Source organism: Lampetra fluviatilis, chromosome 19 (assembly GCF_964198595.1).
Source record: "Lampetra fluviatilis chromosome 19, kcLamFluv1.1, whole genome shotgun sequence".
Classification (NCBI taxonomy): domain Eukaryota; kingdom Metazoa; phylum Chordata; class Hyperoartia; order Petromyzontiformes; family Petromyzontidae; genus Lampetra; species Lampetra fluviatilis.
This window is the reverse complement of record NC_136293.1, coordinates 2883887-2901474: the sequence shown is the minus strand read 5'-3', so window position 1 is coordinate 2901474 and position 17588 is coordinate 2883887. Positions and strand designations below refer to the sequence as shown.

Sequence of the window (17588 nt, the reverse complement as noted above, 5' to 3'; positions counted from 1 at the left end):
GTGTTGTATTACATTACATTTCGATATTTTACTCGGTTATTTAATTTTAGTGTGTCCTCCTGATTTTCAGGCTTGCTTGCCGTGCCATCGCATTCGCAGCACCACGTCTGTTGACCACTCATTGATATCTTCTTGGTTCTTTCGGTAAAGTCACGTAGAAGGGAAGTAATAAAATAATAAAAATAAAACATAATAAAAACAATTCTCACGACGTTTCGGCCACAACGCAAGCAGCCGTCCTCAGGCGATGAATGAGACATTATCAAGCTAGGAGCTTATATAGGTGTAGCGAGGAGGAGCGCCGTAACAAAAGAATGTGCATATGAAGAGGAATTTAGCATACCAATGGGCAATGCGTAGGAGGTGGGCGGAGGGGTTTCAAAGTCCCATTATGCCCATGCATTATGCAGGATCAACAGCACCACGGGGGGGCGCAAGGAACAGCGTTAATAAAGGAAAGGAATGTTAATGATATGTAGCTGCATTTACCAAACAACCATGTAGAAAACCAAAGTAAAAAACTACATAAAAACTAAAATATAAACTGATACTTACTATACTCTACAATAAGCTGAGTTACTAACAACAAATAATAAATTACAATTCTACATCGTAAGAAGTATATAATATACTTCCATCTAAACTTTATTCTCTTAGCATATACAGTATTATATACTGCCATAGATAAACCCAACATTAAATTATATACTGTATTGCTGTAAACCACCCTATACTTTATACATTTTAATATAACACTATGTATTATTCAACTCACCCTAATGTGTATCGAAATGGTTTATTACGTCCTTCCAATGATTGCTAAGCCTGAATCCATCTTCTCGGTTAAAATTGTCTCTGTGTTTGTATATGTGGATCGCCTCATGAACGAATCTCTCATGATAGCCAGATGGCTTGCAGAGAACCTCCGTCTTGGAGAAGTCAATGTCATGTGAGCACACTGAGTTGTAACAGTGGTCTGCCACGGCTGAGGTGTTTGTCCTACCGTGTTTTAGATCAGCTTTATGTTCACGAATGCGGTCTGAGACGTGTCGTTTGGTTTCCCCAATGTAACTGCTACCACAGAGGCAACTTAGTTTGTAGACGCCAGGGTACTGTATGTCTGGAATCACATCTTTTACAGACGGTACCAGATCACGGATTTTATGTACTGTGTTGAATCGGACCTGGATCTTGTGTTTAATCAGGATTTTGGAGATCTTTTTTGTGACCCCAGCAATGTAGGGTAAGGTGATGGTCTTGAAAGGCTCCTCAACAGGATCCTTCTTGATGGTTGGAGTGATGGCTTTGCGGATTGTGTAGTCGGAGTAACCATTAGCCTTAAGAGTTTGGCGTACATGTTTGAGTTCACTGGAAATGTCTTCATGGTCGGAGATGCATTGGGCTCTATGATATAGAGTCTTGATGAGGGAATTCTTCTGGGATGGATGGTGGTGGGAATCCGGTTTTAGATAAGCATCCGTGTGGGTGGCTTTCCTGTAGACAGAGTGGCTGATCTAAAACACGGTAGGACAAACACCTCAGCCGTGGCAGACCACTGTTACAACTCAGTGGGCTCACATGACATTGACTTCTCCAAGACGGAGGTTCTCTGAAAGCCATCTGGCTATCATGAGAGATTCGTTCATGAGGCGATCCACATATACAAACACAGAGACAATTTTAACCGAGAAGATGGATTCAGGCTTAGCAATCATTGGAAGGACGTAATAAACCATTTCGATACACATTAGGGTGAGTTGAATAATACATAGTGTTATATTAAAATGTATAAAGTATAGGGTGGTTTACAGCAATACAGTATATAATTTAATGTTGGGTTTATCTATGGCAGTATATAGTACTGTATATGCTAAGAGAATAAAGTTTAGATGGAAGTATATTATATACTTCTTACGACGTAGAATTGTAATTTATTATTTGTTGTTAGTAACTCAGCTTATTGTAGAGTATAGTAAGTATCAGTTTATATTTTAGTTTTTATGTAGTTTTTTTACTTTGGTTTTCTACATGGTTGTTTGGTAAATGCAGCTACATATCATTAACATTCCTTTCCTTTATTAACGCTGTTCCTTGCGCCCCCCCGTGGTGCTGTTGATCCTGCATAATGCATGGGCATAATGGGACTTTGAAACCCCTCCGCCCACCTCCTACGCATTGCCCATTGGTATGCTAAATTCCTCTTCATATGCACATTCTTTTGTTAAGGCGCTCCTCCTCGCTACACCTATATAAGCTCCTAGCTTGATAATGTCTCATTCTTTGCCTGAGGACGGCTGCTTGCGTTGTGGCCGAAACGTCGTGAGAATTGTTTTTATTATGTTTTATTTTTATTATTTTATTACTTCCCTTCTACGTGACTTTACCGAAAGAACCAAGAAGATGAATCCTTGCAGTCACGAAAGCTTTAAATCACTCATTGATATGCTAATTTTTTCTCTAACCCTCCTCCCTCTCTCTGCCTCCGCCCCCCCCCTCTGTCTATTTAAGGCCACCCCACAGAGACGATCACCCCTCTCTGTTACCTGTGTTGCTCTCGCTATGTATCTTGGTGATATCTGTCTGCTAATATGTCTGTCTATAGTTTTCTGGTTAGATTTTATGTCGCTATTTCATTATACCTGATGATGATTGCTTGTGTTGCAATCGAAACGTCGTATTCTATTATTTAGTTTAATTTATTATTTTATCTTTAGACGTGACTTAACCGAAAGAAACAAATAATAATTCCTGCAGTCACGAAAGTTCTAAAATTAAGATTGAACCACTTCTACGGGGAAGTTTTAAGCTTATCTTTTTTCTCTCTCTCTGGCGACTTGTTTTCTCTGCCTGTGTCCTCTCTTTAGATTGTTCACACTTAAATTCTAACTTAGCAATCTTTGAAATACGTAATCAACCAGGCTATGCGTTAATTGTGTGTTGACCGACCCTCTGTGTTGTATTACATTACATTTCGATATTTTACTAGGTTATTTAATTTTAGTGTGTCCTTCTCCTGATTTTCAGGCTTGCTTGCCGTGCCATCGCATTCGCAGCACCACGTCTGTTGACCACTCATTGATATGCTAATTTTTTCTCTAACCCTCCTCCCTCTCTCTGCCTCCGCCCCCCCCCCTCTGTCTACTTAAGGCCACCCCACAGAGACGATCACCCCTCTCTGTTACCTGTGTTGCTCTCGCTATGTATCTTGGTGATATCTGTCTGCTAATATGTCTGTCTATAGTTTTCTGGTTAGATTTTATGTCGCTATTTCATTATACCTGATGATGATTGCTTTTGTTGCAATCGAAACTTCGTATTCTATTATTTAATTTAATTCATTATTTTATCTTTAGACGTGACTTAACCGAAAGAAACAAATAATAATTCCTGCAGTCACGAAAGTTCTAAAATTAAGATTGAACCACTTCTACGGGGAAGTTTTAAGCTTATCTTTTTTCTCTCTCTCTGGCGACTTGTTTTCTCTGCCTGTGTCCTCTCTTTAGATTGTTCACACTTAAATTCTAACTTAGCAATCTTTGAAATACGTAATCAACCAGGCTATGCGTTAATTGTGTGTTGACCGACCCTCTGTGTTGTATTACATTACATTTCGATATTTTACTAGGTTATTTAATTTTAGTGTGTCCTTCTCCTGATTTTCAGGCTTGCTTGCCGTGCCATCGCATTCGCAGCACCACGTCTGTTGACCACTCATTGATATGCACATTTTTTCTCTAACCCTCCTCCCTCTCTCTGCCTCCGCCCCCCCCCTCTGTCTACTTAAGGCCACCCCACAGAGACGATCACCCCTCTCTGTTACCTGTGTTGCTCTCGCTATGTATCTTGGTGATATCTGTCTGCTAATATGTCTGTCTATAGTTTTCTGGTTAGATTTTATGTCGCTATTTCATTATACCTGATGATGATTGCTTTTGTTGCAATCGAAACTTCGTATTCTATTATTTAATTTAATTCATTATTTTATCTTTAGACGTGACTTAACCGAAAGAAACAAATAATAATTCCTGCAGTCACGAAAGTTCTAAAATTAAGATTGAACCACTTCTACGGGGAAGTTTTAAGCTTATCTTTTTTCTCTCTCTCTGGCGACTTGTTTTCTCTGCCTGTGTCCTCTCTTTAGATTGTTCACACTTAAATTCTAACTTAGCAATCTTTGAAATACGTAATCAACCAGGCTATGCGTTAATTGTGTGTTGACCGACCCTCTGTGTTGTATTACATTACATTTCGATATTTTACTAGGTTATTTAATTTTAGTGTGTCCTTCTCCTGATTTTCAGGCTTGCTTGCCGTGCCATCGCATTCGCAGCACCACGTCTGTTGACCACTCATTGATATGCACATTTTTTCTCTAACCCTCCTCCCTCTCTCTGCCTCCGCCCCCCCCCTCTGTCTATTTAAGGCCACCCCACAGAGACGATCACCCCTCTCTGTTACCTGTGTTGCTCTCGCTATGTATCTTGGTGATATCTGTCTGCTAATATGTCTGTCTATAGTTTCATGGTTAGATTTTATGTCGCTATTTCATTATACCTGATGATTGCTTGTGTTGCAATCGAAACGTCGTATTCTATTATTTATTTTAATTCATTATTTTATCTTTAGACGTGACTTAACCGAAAGAAACAAATAATAATTCCTGCAGTCACGAAAGTTCTAAAATTAAGATTGAACCACTTCTACGGGGAAGTTTTAAGCTTATCTTTTTTCTCTCTCTCTGGCGACTTGTTTTCTCTGCCTGTGTCCTCTCTTTAGATTGTTCACACTTAAATTCTAACTTAGCAATCTTTGAAATACGTAATCAACCAGGCTATGCGTTAATTGTGTGTTGACCGACCTTCTGTGTTGTATTACATTACATTTCGATATTTTACTAGGTTATTTAATTTTAGTGTGTCCTTCTCCTGATTTTCAGGCTTGCTTGCCGTGCCATCGCATTCGCAGCACCACGTCTGTTGACCACTCATTGATATGCACATTTTTTCTCTAACCCTCCTCCCTCTCTCTGCCTCCGCCCCCCCCCCCTCTGTCTATTTAAGGCCACCCCACAGAGACGATCACCCCTCTCTGTTACCTGTGTTGCTCTCGCTATGTATCTTGGTGATATCTGTCTGCTAATATGTCTGTCTATAGTTTTCTGGTTAGATTTTATGTCGCTATTTCATTATACCTGATGATGATTGCTTGTGTTGCAATCGAAACGTCGTATTCTATTATTTAATTTAATTTATTATTTTATCTTTAGAAGTGACTTAACCGAAAGAAACAAATAATAATTCCTGCAGTCACGAAAGTTCTAAAATTAAGAATGAATAAGGCACCTTGTCTCATTGTCCCAGTCATATCCCAAATCCGTCTGTTGATATACTTTTATAAATAACAAATAATTTGCAATGAGCTTTCTTGTGTAAGTAGCCAGAACCCCCCCTGGTAAAGGATTTCTTGCATTTAACGCTTGTGGGGCCCTCACCTGGTTATGAATGAAAATGTTCTCTTAACAGAGCGCATCATATAATTTAGTCAAGGATAATAATACATTGATTTTATTTTTGCAACACTTATTTTTTAAGCTTAAAACTTCCCCGTAGAAGTGGTTCAATCTTAATTTGGAGCTTTCGTGACTGCAGGAATTATTCTTTGGTTCTTTCGGTTAAGTCACGTCAAAAAATAAACTAATAAATTAAAATAATAGCGACGTTTCGATTGCAACACAATCAATCATCATCAGGCATAAAAGAAATATCAATACAAATCTAACTAGAAAACTATAGACAGACATAAGCAGACAGACATCACAAGGACACACAGAGAGAGGACACATATCGGCACAGAGAGAGGGGTCGTTTCTGTGACGGTCCCTTAAATATAGAGAGGGGGGGCGGGGACGGAGAGAGGGAGGGGGCAGAGAAAATTAGCATATCAATGAGTGTACGGCAACGTGTTGCTGCTGCGCAAGTAAGATGACGACGTGGCACGGCACACAAGCTTGAAATTAGGAGAAAGGCACACTAAAATTAAATAACCTCGCAAAATATCGAAATGTGATGTAATACTCGACTCTCTGTGTTGTATTACATCACATTTCGATATTTTGCGAGGTTATTTAATTTTAGTGTGCCTTTCTCCTAATTTCAAGCTTGTGTGCCGTGCCACGTCGTCATCTTACTTGCGCAGCAGCAACACGTTGCCGTACACTCATTGATATGCTAATTTTCTCTGCCCCCTCCCTCTCTCCGTCCCCGCCCCCCCTCTCTATATTTAAGGGACCGTCACAGAAACGACCCCTCTCTCTGTGCCGATATGTGTCCTCTCTCTGTGTGTCCTTGTGATGTCTGTCTGCTTATGTCTGTCTATAGTTTTCTAGTTAGATTTGTATTGCTATTTCTTTTATGCCTGATGATGATTGCTTGTGTTGCAATCGAAACGTCGCTATTATTTTAATTTATTATTTTATTTTTAGACGTGACTTAACCGAAAGAACCAAAGAACTATTTTTTTTGTATTGGTGTGTGATGCTATGTCCATTTATCTTCAATATTATGGAAATAACTACATGGGTTGACCCAATGTTTACTTTTGTTGTTTCAGTATTTTACTGGCATCGATAACTATCAGGACCCAAAGACCACATTATTTACAAATCCCTTGCAGTGCACGGGAATACGGATCAAGCCCACCAACTGGCAGAGTGACATAGCCCTGCGAGTGGAGGTTCTTTCACGCACCTCCAGAGCCAATGCCACTAAAATGACATGCGTGGCGAGCAACATGAACACGATTGCGACTCTGATGGCGGAAAACGTCTACATGGGATTTGCTTGCTACCTCTGGGACCTTGGAGATGGTCACACAGTTGCCTATGGTGCCGAGTTCTGTAAACGTCTGTGGCCAAACGTGGCCACGGTAAACGAATACGCGTCTGACACTTTGACCTTCTCATATACCTATTCATCCTTTGGAAAGTATTCAATCCAACTCCAAGAAATCACCGGGTTTTCCCGCAGCAGTTACAACACGACTCTATACTTAAACAGTTATGGCTGTACACCTTATACGTTGATAATTGGAGGTGAAACGGCAAATAAACCCAAGACGCAGTTTTTAAAAGTGCCCGAACAGTTGGATGTGATGGCAACTTTGAACATGTCTTGCTTGCTCAAATATGAAAATATTCAGTACATTTGGTCCATCACAAACCAACAAAATGGGAACATAAGAGCAATAAATGCAAACAATAATAGCTTGCAACATTTCGATCCCTTCTATTTCACCCAAGGCACGTTCTTAATACAGGTCACCGTCAATCTCCAACCACTCGGCTTGCAAAATTTGTTGGACAATATGACCCTCATCGTTGATGCGACTCCATTACAAATGCAGATCACTGGTGGAGACACCAGGACTGTTGGCAATGGAGCTGATGTGCAGATCGATGCATCTCTGTCTTATGATCCAGACGATCCAAGCCAGAGCAACAGCGGGATTACATTTAAGTGGCGATGCACCAAAGTATCTTATGATAACAAATTGACAATCTGCACGTATGTTGACTTGGGCGCTGGCATCATATCCATCCCTCAGTCTGAACTGCAAACAAATTCTGTCCTACAAGTTGAGGTGACGGCAACTAAAAATATTCGTGTTGCAAATAAAACACAAGTTATTCACGTGATAGAAGGAAATCCTCTGGACATATACATAAGGTACAGCACGCATTGTGTTATGTTCCACTGTGCACCTGTATCCGTGGCGTCGTGGCGTTCGTAGCATGGGCTATGGGGCAAAAAAATGAAATGGGAATCCCCCGTTCAATTCCGCCCCCTCTCTTCGTAGCCCGGACCTTGAGCCCCTCCGGCTATTGGCCCTGGTGCAATAGCACCACCTGCACACTCAAAAGCCACGTCGCTGGTTTGTGTGTGTGTATACGTTGTGTGTGTGTGGAGGGGAGCAGTGGCACAGCGGTTTGCACACCACGCTACTAGCCCAGTGGCCCAAGTTCAATTCCCACTCACGGCCACCAGCACCAGTGACGATAATCTGAATCGGTCCTGGGCCTCCGCTAGGTCGACTCAGCCTCAAATTAGTACCTGGTGTGGTGTGTAAAAATATCGCCACTGGTGCTGGCCACCCACCCCCTTGTGTGCTGTGCTGGCTTTCATATGTGCTCCCTAACAGCACTTGTCCTAACGGTGTTTTAACGCTATACGGGGAATGTCTTTGTTGGGTGCACACAGTGATTAGTGCACAATTTTATGATCTGTAAGACTGGGTAAACTCCTAACCAATGGGTATTTGTTATTTGATCTGGTATGAGCTCTCAATAAGTTGGTAATCGACAGTTATTGCATCAACACTCGTGAGACAAAGGCAGCTAGTTGTCATTCTGGCCACACGCCTCACTCGTGTGCTGTGTTGGCCTTTAAGAGTGCTCACAAGAATCACTATGTCCCAACAGAATATTTAGGTATTTTTTTTATATATGTGAAGGAGGCAAAGTCTGTTTATGTATTACATGTGTAATGTGTATTCCTTTAGTCGATCGTTTTTTTACCTACAAATTATGAATACAATACTTAGTATCTATGTTAAAATAATGAGATTTAAAGGTCACAATGACTTCATGTTTTTTGTTACCTACAAATTATGAATACAATACTGTACTTAGGATTTATGTTAAGATAATGCGATTGAAAGGTCACAGTCATTTTATGTTTAAATATCGATGTGTGGTGCTCCTGTCAATTTGTGGCTAAAGCTATTGTTGAAAATTCCATATTCATGTGGTTAAGTTAGACACTCCAAAGTAGAAGCACTGCTGATGTCCCACACATGGTTATTTAATTTGTTGACCTCAAGAGAGTTGACCATCAATTGAGCATTATTTCAAGGTGTCCCCTGTCCCAATATTTATGCAGCTGCTGTTACTAGATAAGCACACATCTTTCTTTGACTGATTTTGTACAATCACAATTGTTTATTTCTTTTTAAACTGTTGTCTTTCCAGTTGTGAATATATTTGCAGTGAACATGTGACCACGACGGAGCCACTTGTACTATCAGTTGAGTGCGTCAACTGCAATGATGACGCCGTGTCTTACCAGTGGGAGCTGATGTCCAGGAATAACATAGTCAGCAACTTCGCAGCCATGACATCTACCGGTACACATTTCATTGGCAAATTTTATTTTATATCTGATTGCATTGCAAAGATTATTGAAACGTCTAAAATATGTTTTTTTCCCAGTACTAAATTATTTGAACTATTTAACAACAAGGTTAATGTCTTCATCCATACACTCTTGTAAGGCAGTGCTTATTTGTATTTCCATTCCCTAAGTCAGTTGTGGAAATTGCACATTACTGCGGTCGGCCCAATATATTCTATAGAACAGCCACTATTGACTTATCAAAATATATTACTCATGTTATTGACCCTTTGCGGGATGGTGCAATAACCGAGGTAATCTACAATAACAGTCGCTGAGAAGACAATAACAACTAACCCATGCCACAGTTTTCTGCAACCATTCCGAGAAATGTAGCTCTGCTGAAACGCCATTAAAATTCTGATGAAACGCTGGTGTATACTAATGTCATCCCAACTTGCCAAACTTGATCAATCTTGCCTAAATTACCTCATTGGGAAGCACCGAGTAGAGCAACATCAACCCCCCGATGGCAGACGAATGTAATGCGCACTTGGCAGGGCGGTGCTGCGTCCACCTTCGTGCCACGCAGGGGACAGCTTGCCGCTGGAGGTTCCATCAGGCTAGACCAGTGGCTCTTTATTTGGGGTGCACGCAGCCCCTGGAGGTGCAATTTCTGGGGGTGCGAGACATGGCCAGATTTTTTTAGAAGGTAAATCATCGAAACACAAATTAAGCACGGGAACGTAAGTACAACTACCTTAAATTTCGATTTAAAGCTTTCGTGACTGCAGGGATTCATCTTCTTGGTTCTTTCGGTAAAGGCACGTAGAATTGAAATAATAAAATAATAAAATAAAACATAATAAGATAATTCTCACGACGTTTCGGCCACAACGCAAGCAGCCGTCCTCCAGCCATCATCAGGTGAAGACCAGGTCTGAATGAATGATTCATTCATTCAGCTTAACAGATATTCATTCATTCAGACGCTGTCTCCCCGACAGACCTGGTCTTCACCTGAGGACTGCTGCTTGCGTTGTGGCCGAAACGTCGTGAGAATTATCTTATTATGTTTTATTTTATTATTTTATTATTTCCATTCTACGTTACTTTACCGACAGAACCAAGAAGATACAACTACCTTGTTTCATCAAACATGTGTATTTTTTTACATTATATATTTTTACGATTGAGAACCAAAGGGATGCAAGGCTGCAGTCAAGGTTAAGAACCACTTGTCCAGACTGTAGCAGCGCAATGGAATGGTGGATAAGATGTGCTTTCAATTGTCGAGGCATTTGTTGTCCCCAACAAATTAAAATTTCCGCAATGTTGACAACTTATTTACTTACCATCCATAACTGTGTCTGAGTTTGAGCTAATTGCACAGTTATTGGTTATCTGCAGTTTATTCTTGTAAAGTTTATATTATACATGCAGTGTGTGTATGACTACATGGGCTATGTATGTTGTAGGTATCTCAAACACACCGGTGTGCTGAACTAGTAACTAATTGGCACGTTTTGTTTACGTGACAAACGTTACTAATTGGCTGTATCAGGTGGTGGCGGGTTTAACGACACATTTATATTTACGCGATCTAACCAAAAAAAAAACTTTTATTATGGGCTATGTATGTTTGTTTTAAGGCACCGAGGATGGAGGCTTGGTGGTGCTTGAAGACATGCTGGAGATCGGGGAGGAATACCAGATAAGAGTGAGAGTTGGCACTGCCAGTAGAGCTGCTGCAGAGGCCACGTACGCATTTTCAACCAGCATCCCCCAAAGCAATGGCACGTGCACATGCAACCCAGAGTCAGGTCAGTATTACACCGTATCTCACAACAGTACACTGTCCGGAACCAGAACTGATGCATATGTACGTATGTATATATTTTGAACGTTTGTCGCGTCGTACGTAGTCTTGCTTATTGGAGGTTTGGGGGACAGACAACAAACTAAACACAGATGCTTTGTAAGTACGAGTCACTAGGTCGGCCCATGAGCCCTCTCTTCGCACCCCAAACTCCCCTGATCCCACAAACCTGCTCGGAATAGCATTCAATTCCAAGAGTGTACAGTAATCACGATTCCAGACTGTAAATTGTGAGACTTGCGCAGCTGTACTTTTCATTACCGAACTTTATTCTTAGTAGCCTTGTCACCTTAGTTTATTCGTGTTAGGTGACAAGGCCACCAAGAAGGTGAATTGAAAGTTGGTGTTACACTTTTCAAATCTGATATTAAAATGTTTCACTGCCCCTTGAATATATACACTATCTGTGAAAGTATGCTCAAAGCCTGCTTTATTTCCAAAACTAATGCTGACTAACGCTGTACTTGAGCTTCTTTGTTGCTTGAAGCTTAACAGATATTCATGCTTAATGAAATAGGTGAAGCTCCATGAAGTTAAAGTAATGATTTAACAATGCACTTAGTCGCATATCATAGTGAACAGAAATGGAAATGTGTTGCCCAGATAGTGCATTGATGTTTGGTTTTAGAACAGCGACTTTTAAAGCGTCCTCTGAATGTGGTGGATGTGTGCTGGAGGAAGATAATTTCTGAAATTATCATCGATAGATCATAGACAATCTGTAATAATCTGGCTGGATACAATCACATTTGCAAATTTGATTTGTACGTTTGAGCTTTACCACTTGTGTATCGATAGTTACATTTTAATGTGTAATGTTATTGAGGGAATGTGTGTTGTCTTGGTGTGGTATGTGACTGTTTTTGTTATTCTTTTATTTGTCTTGCCCAAGCTTAAATTTAGCGTTGAAAAATCTCCAGGAATGTTATACTTACATACTTTATTCATGTATTAACAATCTATTTATTTAGCGTGACTTGCTTACCTTGCACTCATTTCGTTCGTGTTTTGCCTACATGTATTGTTTTTTGCATTGCAACTTGCTGACACTGTGCCCCTACTGGACATCTGTGAAAAAGAGCACCATCGCTCATCGGATTCCTCCAGTCTAAATAAATATTCTGATGTGTCAGTCATAACTAATGCTGCCCTACAGGCTTTTACATTTATATTCTTTCTCGTAATTTCACTCAAGGTTTTGCAGCAGTGACGCTCTTCCAGCTCTCATGCAGTGGCTGGACGAGTGAGAGTGAGTCCCGACAGCAGCTCACCTACACGTTTAAGGCCGTGTTGAACCACACCGAGTTCCTGCTCTCCAGCTCTCAGCTGAGCCAGACTCCCTCTTTGCTGCTGCCCGTGGGAGACCTCGACACCCAAGGGACGCTGGACCTCAGGGCGAGCGTGTGCAACTCCGCGGCAGCTTGTGCGTCGGCCCCCATACATGTGTTGGTAAGAGTTTGTATAAATACACTAGTTTGTGAACATTTTTTACAAACGTAAAAAAAAAACATCGCTGGGTTTTTTATTCTAATAGCCTCTTTGGTCAATGAGAATCCTCAATGTGAAACAATATAGAAAGGTATTCATTTAATAAATCATCTCCATTGTATGAAAAAATAAGAATACGTTTTATCATTTCTATTCTTAGGTTTATTCGGTAAAGTCACGTAGGTAAAAAATTTAAATTAATAAAAGTAAAATAAATAAAAAATCACGACGTTTCGGAGGCAACACAAGCTTCCGTGTTCAGGTGGAACCGTCACAGCCCGACAACTGTATCAAGTAAATGACGGATTACAGGAGATACCACTCCGTATATATAATGGTTGAGGGGGGCAGGGCCAGGAACGGCACACTTTTTTTTATTAATATGGTAAGGTGAGGCTTTAGACTAAGAATAGACTGCATAACAAATGACTGAGCCTTTGTTATGGAGAGGTGCGGTTTGTGACTAACGCCTAGCCTACATAACAAAAGTGTGAAAAAAGAAAGAAAGCTAAACCTGGTAAAACAGAACTGGCTGTCTATCAGTAACCTGTAATAGTTGTCTGTCAAATAAGATGGTCCAAATAAGTGTAGTTAAATATTTTTTGCATGGTTAATCACATCTTTCCAATGATTACTCAGTTTGTAACCATCATCACGGTTGAAATTATGTCTGTGTTTGTATATTTGTATGGCTTCGTGTACAAACCTTTGATGGTAGCCAGGAGGTTTGCAGAGCACCTTGGTCTCGGAAAAAACAATTTCATGAGAGCCCACAGAGTTGTAGCAATGATCGGCAACGGCCGAAGAATCACTTCTGCCGTGTTTAAGATCTGACTTGTGCTCGCGGACACGATCAGAAACATGACGTTTCGTTTCTCCAATGTAGCAATCACCACAACTGCAACTCAATTTGTAGACTCCAGGATATTGTAAGTCAGGAACGACATCCTTCACATTTTGAATCAGTTCACGGATTTTATGCACTGTACTGATTCGGACTTGGATCTTATGTTTGTTTAGAATTTTGGAGATCTTTTTGGTCACGCCTGCTATATATGGTAACGTGATAGTTTTGGTCGGCGTTTCATGTGGCTGTTTCTGTATGGTGGGAGAAACAGCTTGGCGGATGGTGCGGTCAGAGTATCCGTTCATCCTGAGGGCCCGATGTACATGTCTTAATTCACCAGCCAGGTGGTGTTGGTCAGAAATGCTATGAGCTCTGTGGTATAGCGTTTTGATGAGAGAATTCTTTTGAGATGGGTGGTGGTGGGAATCCGGTTTCAAGTAGGAATCTGTGTGGGTGGCTTTCCTGTAGACAGAATGTCCCAAGGATCCGTCAGGTCTCCTCTCAAACAGAATATCCAAGAATGGTAGTTTACCATCTTTCTCCACTTCCATGGTGAATCTGATGGATGGGTGTCTGGAATTGATGTGGTCCAAGAAGTGGTTCAATGCTGGGAGGCCATGTGGCCAGATGACGAAAGTGTCATCCACATACCTCTTCCACAGGGAAGGACGCAGGGTGGATGTCTTGATGGCGTCTGATTCAAACTTTTCCATGAACATGTTGGCTATCACTGGTGACAAGGGGGAGCCCATAGGGGTACCCTCATTCTGTTTGTAGAAGGTGCCATTCCAGGTAAAATAGGTGTTGGTGAGGCAATGCCTAACCAGCGCAGGTACATCAGAATTCAATCCATGTTGGACCAAGTCCTCAATTATTGTTAGGGTGTCCGGTACTCGGACTTTGGTAAACAGAGCTACTACATCAAAACTGACGAGGATGTCATCAGGAGATAGTACCATGTCCTTAACCATAGAGACTAATTGGGTTGAGTTGAGTACTGCCGAAGAGGTCTGGCCTGTGAAGGGAAGCAGAGTATCTGATAGAAACCGTGCTAGTTTGTAGGTAGGAGAGTTTATCGTCTACACGATGGGTCGTAGCGGGGTGCCTTCTTTATGGATCTTGGGAAGACCATAGAGTCTAGGAGGTCTTGCCGCCGATGGTTTTAGAGAGGGACGTTTGCTTGGTTCGATTAGGGAAGTCGAACTCGTGATGATTCTGTTGGTTTTTGTCGTTAGGCTTTTAGTGGGATCGTTTTAAATTTTGGAGTAACTCCCATCATTAAGTAGGTCCAGGATTTTGTTGTTGTATGAATCTTTATCCATGATGACCGTGGCATTGCCCTTGTCTGCCGAGAGGATGACTATATCATCTCTCTTTTTTAGGTCCACGAGTTCAGAGCGTTCGTTTTTGCTGATGTTACTAGTGGGTTTCTTAGCATTCTTAAGAATAGTGGCTATTTCAGCTCTTGCTACATCCGCATGGATGTGTCCTATGCCTCTGAGGGCTACATCAATCTGAGAAATCACATCCTATACTGGTATATATTTAGGGGTGATTTTTTACCTACGTGACTTTACCGAAAAAAACCTAAGAATATGAACCCTTGCAGTCACGAAAGCTTCAAATCTAGAATTAACGCCCTCTACGGGGAGGAATTCCACCTATCTGTTAGAGTTTTTAACACACAACGAGACAAGAAGTCAAAGCTTCTCGAGACGCTGGCCTTCCTCAATAGATGCCGAGATAACAACGTAATACCCATCGCTTTCACACTCACATCTGCTGCTGTGTCCTCACCGAACTCTAAACAGATCTTATTTAAAGCTAGCCTATCACTAATCTCGGAGAGAATAAGGTTACTCCGATCTGAACTCGATAATTTAGACAAGACTCTCTTACAAACACATTTAATGTTAACACAAAAAATGTCACCTTCCGATTGGAACCACGTTGATAACATGACTTCTGCTTCTGCTGACTCAATGTCAGCCAAATGCAAAGCTAACCTGATTTCTAAATTCAACCTCCTATCTAAGAAGAAACCAGAGCCACACATCACAAAGCTGGATGTTAACAAGACCGTTATTAATCAGAGTAACATCCCAATTTCTGACAATCTAAAAACGGTACTGGCAAAAGGACTAAATTTCGCCATCACCCCTAAATATATACCAGTAGAGGATGTGATTTCTCAGATTGATGTAGCCCTTAGAGGCATAGGACACATCGATGCGGATGTAGCAAGAGCTGAAATAGCCACTATTCTTAAGAATGCTAAGAAACCCACTAGTAACATCAGCAAAAATGAACGCTCTGAACTCGCGGACCTAAGAAAGTGAGATGATATAGTCATCCTCTCGGCAGACAAGGGCAATGCCACGGTCATCATGGATAAAGATTCATACAACAACAAAATCTTGGACCTACTTAATGATGGGAGTTACTCCAAAATTAAAAACGATCCCACTAAAAGCCTAACGACAAAAACCAACAGAATCATCACGAGTTCGACTTCCCTAATCGAACCAAGCAAACGTTCCTCTCTAAAACCATCGACGGCAAGACCTCCCAGACTCTATGGTCTTCCCAAGATCCATAAAGAAGGCACCCCGCTACGACCCATCGTGTCGACGATAAACTCTCCAACCTACAAACTAGCTCGGTTTCTATCAGATACTCTGCTTCCCTTCACAGGCAAGACCTCTTCGGCAGTACTCAACTCAACCCAATTAGTCTCTATGGTTAAGGACATGGTACTATCTCCTGATGACATCCTCGTCAGTTTTGATGTAGTATCTCTGTTTACCAATGTCCCAGTACCGGACAACCTAACAATAATTGAGGACTTGGTCCAACATGGATTGAATTCTGATGTACCTGCGCTGGTTAGGCATTGCCTCACCAACACCTATTTTACCTGGAATGGCACCTTCTACAAACAGAATGAGGGTACCCCTATGGGCTCCCCCTTGTCACCAGTGATAGCCAACATGTTCATGGAAAAGCTTGAATCAGACGCCATCCAGACATCCACCCTGCATCCTTCCCTGTGGAAGAGCTATGTGGATGACACTTTCGTCATCTGGCCACATGGCCTCCCAGCATTGAACCACTTCTTGGACCACATCAATTCCAGACACCCATCCATCAGATTCACCATGGAAGTGTAGAAAGATGGTAAACTACCATTCTTGGATATTCTGTTTGAGAGGAGACCTGACGGATCCTTGGGACATTGTCTACAGGAAAGCCACCCACACAGATTCCTACTTGAAACCGGATTCCCACCACCACCCATCTCAAAAGAATTCTCTCATCAAAACGCTATACCACAGAGCTCATAGCATTTCTGACCAACACCACCTGGCCGGTGAATTAAGACATGTACATCGGGCCCTCAGGATGAACGGATACTCTGACCGCACCATCCGCCAAGCTGTTTCTCCCACCATACAGAAACAGCCACATGAAACTCCGACCAAAACTATCACGTTACCATACATAGCAGGCATGACCAAAACGATCTACAAAATTCTAAACAAACATAAGATCCAAGTCCGATTCAGTACAGTGCATAAAATCCGTGATCTGATTCCATCTGTGAAGGATGTCGTTCCTGACTTACAGTATCCTGGAGTCTACAAATTGAGTTGCAGTTGTGGTGATTGCTACATTGGAGAAACGAAACGTCATGTTTCTGATCGTGTCCGCGAGCACAAGTCAGATCTGAAACACGGCAGAACTGATTCTTCGGCCGTTGCCGATCATTGCTACAACTCTGTGGGCTCTCATGAAATTGTCTTTTCCGAGACCAAGGTGCTCTGCAAACCTCCTAGCTACCATCAAAGGTTTGTACACGAAGCCATACAAATATACAAACACAGACATAATTTCAACCGTGATTATGGTTACAAACTGAGTAATCATTGGAAAAATGTGATTAACCATGCAAAAAAGATTTAACTACACTTATTTGGACCATCTTATTTGACAGACAACTATTACAGGTTACTGATAGACAGCCAGTTCTGTTTTACCAGGTTTAGCTTTCTTTCTTTTTTCACACTTTTGTTATGTAGTCCAGGCTTAGTCACAAACCGAACCTCTCCATAATAAAGGCTCAGTCTTTTGTTATGTAGCCTATTACCATCTACATAGCAGAGGCTCGGTCTCATTTGCAGCATTTGTTATGTAGGCTAGGCGTTAG

General features: G+C 41.4%; 1 protein-coding gene across 1 annotated transcript in view; it reads left to right on the top strand.

Annotated features, from left to right (window-relative positions):
- LOC144937493 (polycystin-1-like protein 2) overlaps window positions 1–17588 on the top strand; it is a 66920-nt gene that overhangs the window by 13157 nt on the left and 36175 nt on the right. The window contains exons 2-5 of the mRNA XM_078864740.1: window positions 6610–7724; window positions 9044–9180; window positions 10820–10990; window positions 12242–12495. Coding sequence (XP_078720866.1) covers window positions 6610–7724; window positions 9044–9180; window positions 10820–10990; window positions 12242–12495 — 1677 coding nt within the window. The remainder of the gene's footprint in view (window positions 1–6609; window positions 7725–9043; window positions 9181–10819; window positions 10991–12241; window positions 12496–17588) is intronic.